This window comes from Arachis stenosperma, chromosome 2 (genome assembly GCF_014773155.1).
Source record: "Arachis stenosperma cultivar V10309 chromosome 2, arast.V10309.gnm1.PFL2, whole genome shotgun sequence".
Taxonomy (NCBI): Eukaryota; Viridiplantae; Streptophyta; class Magnoliopsida; order Fabales; family Fabaceae; genus Arachis; species Arachis stenosperma.
Window position 1 is genome coordinate 100,360,332 of NC_080378.1, and position 5,939 is coordinate 100,366,270.

The 5,939-nt window shown below is 36.4% G+C and overlaps 1 protein-coding gene across 1 annotated transcript; it reads left to right on the forward strand.

Moving 5' to 3' along the window:
- Positions 1–203: 203 nt before the first annotated feature.
- Positions 204–1,061, forward strand: LOC130963280 (uncharacterized). The gene has a single exon (XM_057889411.1). The coding sequence runs from the start codon at positions 204–206 to the stop codon at positions 1,059–1,061; it is 858 nt and encodes a 285-aa protein (XP_057745394.1).
- The last annotated feature ends 4,878 nt before the right edge of the window (positions 1,062–5,939 follow it).

Sequence of the window (5,939 nt, forward strand, 5' to 3'; positions counted from 1 at the left end):
AGCAGTTCGTTCCTGTAGAGCCTGAGGGGTGGACTGATTATGCTTTTGGGCATACTCTGGGTGTGTGTATGTGCTATTAGGATATCTGATTGATATATGTGGCATAAACGTTCATGAGCATGCATTTGGAACTTGAAGCATTAGACTTGCGATATTGAGACTGATCAACTTAATATCACTTGTTTGGTGTGAACAGGGACCAGATGTCGTCTCGTGGATCCGAACGAGGTATACGGAAAGAAAATCCCGAGGTTGAACCAAAGCAAGGACGTCGAGGTGGAAACGCTAGTGCTAGTACGAGTAACGTAAGTCGATACTATAGGTCAATGACCCTTACTGACTTCCTCAAGAATGGTCCACCTCGGTTTAACGGAAACGCCAATGCCCTGGAGGCTGATCAGTGGTTTCGAGAAGTGGAGAGGTTTTTGTACACTCAGCATGTTCCTGAAGTACAGTCAGTAGAGATAGTGACTCATATGTTGGAAGGAGATGCTCAAAATTGGTGGCAAGAATTGTGTCATACCTTGCAGGTGGAGTTAACGGATGTCTCTTGGCATAGATTCAAGACAGAGTTTTATGGGAGATATTTCTTGCATGCGTTTCGCATTGCAAAGAAATTGGAGTTAATGCAGCTGAAGCAAAAGGATATGTCCGTTGCCGACTATACCCGTGAATTCGACAACCTGTGCCGTTTCTCAAAAACTTGTCAAGGAAATCCAGCTGATTATGAGGAATGGAAGTGTGCTCAGTATGAGAAAGGACTAAGGAGAGATATCTTTAATTACGTGTATCCACAAAAGCTAACAAATTTCACTAAGTTGGTTAAGAAGAGCCAGCTCGCTGAGGATTGCTCCATGAAGTGGACACTACTACAGGAAGGCTTTGGTGAGACCACTCCAGAAGAGCCGCGCAGGTACGGACTGGGAATGTGTTTTCGATGTGGAGCACCGAGACATATGTCTAGGGATTGTTCGCGTGGGAGAGCCGCAGATACGGGTTGGCCACGACAGGATCGAGGTAAGTATGATACCGAATGCGTAGAAAGGATTTGTTCTGTATAGAGCTAGGACCCCGCTTTCGTTTAGGTTACATAATCGAATATGAAAGTTTAGGACTAGAAAGACTGGACGTAGTTTTGGACTTAGATACATACTAGAAAATTAGGCCGATAGAAATATCTCTTTAATAACCGATTAGGTGTCAAGAGAAAAAGTAAGTTGTGATAGATTTAGTGTCAGAGGCTGAACCAGTTTCGAAAGTATTACGTATGATGACACCATTAGAATCGGCAGAATTTAGGAACTAGATGAAGCAAGTATTAAAAGCGATAAACCCGTCATTCTAATACCAGCCTGCCTTATAACCTTTCTGCATCGAGTTTATCTTGTATATTCCGCTTTGCGTAGATTTTTAAGCCATAAGAATATCCTGAATTTGTAAACTAAACATGTCAAATCTTTCTGTTTTTCTTTGACATGTTTAAGAAAGGAAGTTACATTAGTATGAGTCTCTTCCATTTTATATCAATTTTCGAGGGCGAAAATTTTTATAAGGTGGATAGGATGTAGCAACCCTCAATTTTAAAAATATAAATATAAATAAGTTATAATTTATTTTATAAAATTAGAATTTCTTATTTTTAAAAAAATTATTTTTATTATCAGTAATTGAACTAATTTTATAATAATTTAAATTTAATCAAATCTTTAATATTATTATTATTATTATTATTATAAACATTACATACAATTGTTATGAGTATTATATGTATTATAAGTTTATATAGTTTTAAACCCTAGTATTATGTATTCATTATTGTTATTATATTCACTACGTTGTTGTTGTTGTTATTATTATTATTATTATTATTATTATTATTATTATTATTATTATTATTATTACTATTACATGATCATCATTGCTATTGCTAGTACTATTATTACTATTATTAATTATAAAGGATGGAGATCAAAGACGGTTTACATTTTGGATTAAGTTACATATATATTATCACTATTATTATGCATATATACATACATATAAATATAATAATAATAATAAAGAAAGCTAAGGCGGCTTATATATAAGCCTTCATAAGTCATACGTATACATATATATATATATATATATATATATATATATATATATATATATATATATATATATATATATCATAAGAAAGAGAGAATAGCGTAACGAAGAAAAAAAAAAAGGAAAGAACGTAAATTCCTTCGAACTTCCGGCTTCGATTTCTTGCAATCCGTAACTCCAATCAAAAATCTAATCCGGTAAGAGTATTCGTAACCTCTTCTTCTACACGTTGGCACCATTTTTGATTAGTGAAAGTTGACAGTGACATAGCTCATCTTTTCTTTGGGTTTGGCCAACGGGAATTTTAGGAGGCATAGACGATTCTGGACATTTTCTTCTTCGATAGCTCAGTCAGAAAGCTTCTCCGAAGCTTTGAATATTTTGATTCCGTACGAAGGTATGGTTTTGGTTTCTCGTAGTTAATATTTAATGTCACGTGAAAACTTAGGCTAGAAGACCTTAAGATAGGAATGAACTGAGTGAATAATTGATGGATTGTGTATATGGTATAAAATGTGAGGTTTAGCTGTTGTCAATAATTTGTTGTTGAAGTTGGTCGGTTTGGAAAAAGATTTAATATTAGTATTTGTTTGATTATGAAATAATTTGTTACTGGACATGATTTGAGTGACTGAGAGGTGTTTGGTTGATAGTTGGGACCCTTGAAGGGTGGCAGAAATTTGAGTCTTAGAGGAGATATTGCCAAAATTTCTTTAAGAATTGGAGTTTGATTTGAGGTAATATTTTAAAAGGAAAAGAGATTATTATGTGGCTTGTGTATTTGAAACTATTTGTTGACCCTCTGTCGCAAGATGTGACCGGGCACTTTAACTCCCCGGATTCCCCCATGGGCATGCATATATATAAATATTGAATATTATTGAGCTTGGAGTTCGTCTCCATGGAATATATTATTGAGCTTGGAGTTTAACTCCATGGAATACTATACTATTGAGCTTGGAGTGTGACTCCATGGAACATTATATTTGAGCTTGGAGTTTGACTCCATGGAATATATTGAGCTTGGGGATGCGCGCACAGAGGGACTGTCCAATGGTTAACTACCAGGACTTGTCGGGTTGGCTGTATAACCGACAGATGAGACTCATCAGCCATAGGACAGGCATACATCATATGCATTTGTTTGCTTTGTTTGGGTGTACATTGCTTTAGTTTGTTTAACTGTTAAATTCTACTTATCTGCTACTTGTTCTACTTGCTGTAAATGCTTCTCTATCTGTGTTTTCTTTTCTTGAATTGTATGTATATTTTTTGGGAAATTCCTCTTGACGAAGGTGTGAGGAGAGAGGATTGTCCCACCAATGATTCGGAGGATTAGAGGAGACAGAACGTGAATTATTAGGTTAAAGTTAGATTCAGAATTAGAATACCTTAGATAGCTTACCTAACTTTTGGTTTAGTTTATTTTCCTTAAGAATGATTCTGAGTGTCGAAGTTTTAGGAATGCCTCTGGCTTTCCCGAGACCTTTTATATTAACTATGCGGGCACCTTTACCATACTGAGAACCTCCGGTTCTCATCCCATACTATGTTGTTGTTTTTCAGATGCAGGTCGAGAGACACCTCGTTGAGCATTTGGGTATCCTCTTTACGAGCGAAGAACTGTCTTTGGACTGTATTTTGTTTTAGGCTATGTATATATGTTTATAGAATCTCCGCATGTATATTTTGTGTTTTGTCCCTCCTAGAGGTCGACTTGGAGATACAGGGGTTTATTTTGTGGTTTGAGTTTTATTTTGGGTTGTATATAAACATAATTATATACTCTGGTCGGCCTTAGCTTCGCAGGTCGAGTCTGGAGCTTGCTATCTGAGTTTTGGAACTCTGATATGTATATATATGTGTTCAGTTATCTTTCGATTTTACCTGTCCGTTTTACGAATATCCATGCGAGTGTGTCACGATTTTCTGTTTATCAATTTGTTTAGCTTGTTCTTCAAGGCTCCTAGATATGATTTCACCCAACTATATCTATGTAGATATCATTTTCTTTTAGAGGTCGTAATACCTTGCCACCTCTGCTTTACGACTTAAGCGTAAGGTCCTGTGTGGTAGGGTGTTACAAAATATCCAACCTCCACAAAGTTCCAATGCTCACAATTCAAGCTCTAACATATACACTTATACACCTAATTTCACATATATCACCATACATACTCAAAATTCACAATCTAACATACTAGAACTGAAATTGGCTAGGGTTGATGAACCTTACCTTGTATGTGCCTCAATCAAACCAAAGCCCACCAATTCCTCAAGTCAATTTGATCCTATAACATCAATTTAACCAAAATCTTACCACACCAAAAACCTTAACATTTCAGATTTAAAGAATAGAGAATAGAAGCTGAGTTTATGATTTCCTTACCTTGAAAGGTACCGGGCTTTGTAGAGTTCGTCGCTGCGGACGCATGGCTACAAACGTTGCGGCGATCGGAGCTCCGGATCAAAAGTTATTGGAATTTAATCAAAGCCAATGGTTTGTGAACTTAATACATGTTCTTCCCCCTTTGCTGAAATGTTTCAGCGTGAATGAAGTTGAAGGGAGAAGGGGCTGTCTTCCTTTAAGGCATAATGGGCTAAATTAGGCCTTGGGCTCATTTTGGGCCCAGTTCAACCGGTTCGATCCGTTCGGCTCAATCTTGGGCCAATTCTTTGAAATTGGTGTCAAAATTCTCGTTTTGAAGAGTTCTATCCTATTTTAATATTAGATTTACATTTTTAATTTCCTAATTAAAATTTAATTTTTTAGTTAATTATTTGCCAATTTTGCGGGGTTTACATCCTACCCACCTAATTAAGAATTTTGTCCTCAAAATTCAGATTCAGTTATCTGAAAAGAGGTGTGGGTAGTCATCTCTTTTCGAATCAATACTCCTTGGTTTTAGTCACTTGGTCTCAATTGCTCACCGCTCCTAACCTCGTCGAGATAATTTCTATAAAAGTGCAACTTCTCTTTTTCTAACTATCTATGTCTTCACTTCCAATTAAATCATTTGGTTAGGATCACGTAGTTAAAATCTTAGTTTGAATTTCACTAACCTTTTCTCTATTATTTCGATTTTCAATTTAGATCCTAGGTTGTCAAATCTTTCGGAGTTGGGTTAATACCGAAGTGACTAACGTACCGCGCCACCTTAATGTATAACCTGGTCATTGTTCCTCTGATAGGTGAAAGGTGGATAGATTTTCGTCATTCGATTCACAATTACCTAACGGTATTAAATCCCTCAATTACTGCTAAAAGTCTTTCTACCGGGGCGTTGTCATGGCACCATAAGGTTGCATCCCCCCGCATCCTAAATCCTTGGTTAGTGTATCATTAGGTTCAGATATGATGAAACTCGACACAAAGGTCGCTTTCTTCTCTCAAAGATCAAAAACTTGTTATATTGGGGCATCTAAGTAATCAGTACGTCTTAACGCGTCGATTAAACCACAGATAGTATGGTAGGCAAAATTAAAGTTCCAGATCTCTTCTTCTTGTGGTATACTACACATTCCATCTTCCGTATTTTAAAAGCTTTGCTCTCAATGAGTCATCGCCTAGACGTCTATATTTAGAAACAATACTAGATGTTTACCAAGCTCGAGGAAATTTCTGAGAAGACATCAACTAAAAAACGTTCACACCGCCTAAACGGCGTTTACAAGGAATGAAAAAGGGCATTTGGTATAATATGATTAAATTTTTGGGGGTTACTTATATCTGTTTTGTATGGCTAAATGATGAAAGCTGATAAGGTTGGGAATTAGCGAATAGGCTCGGGATAAGATTGGTTCTGGTTTGTTTTATGGCATTGTAAGGGGCAAATTCGTGATTGATC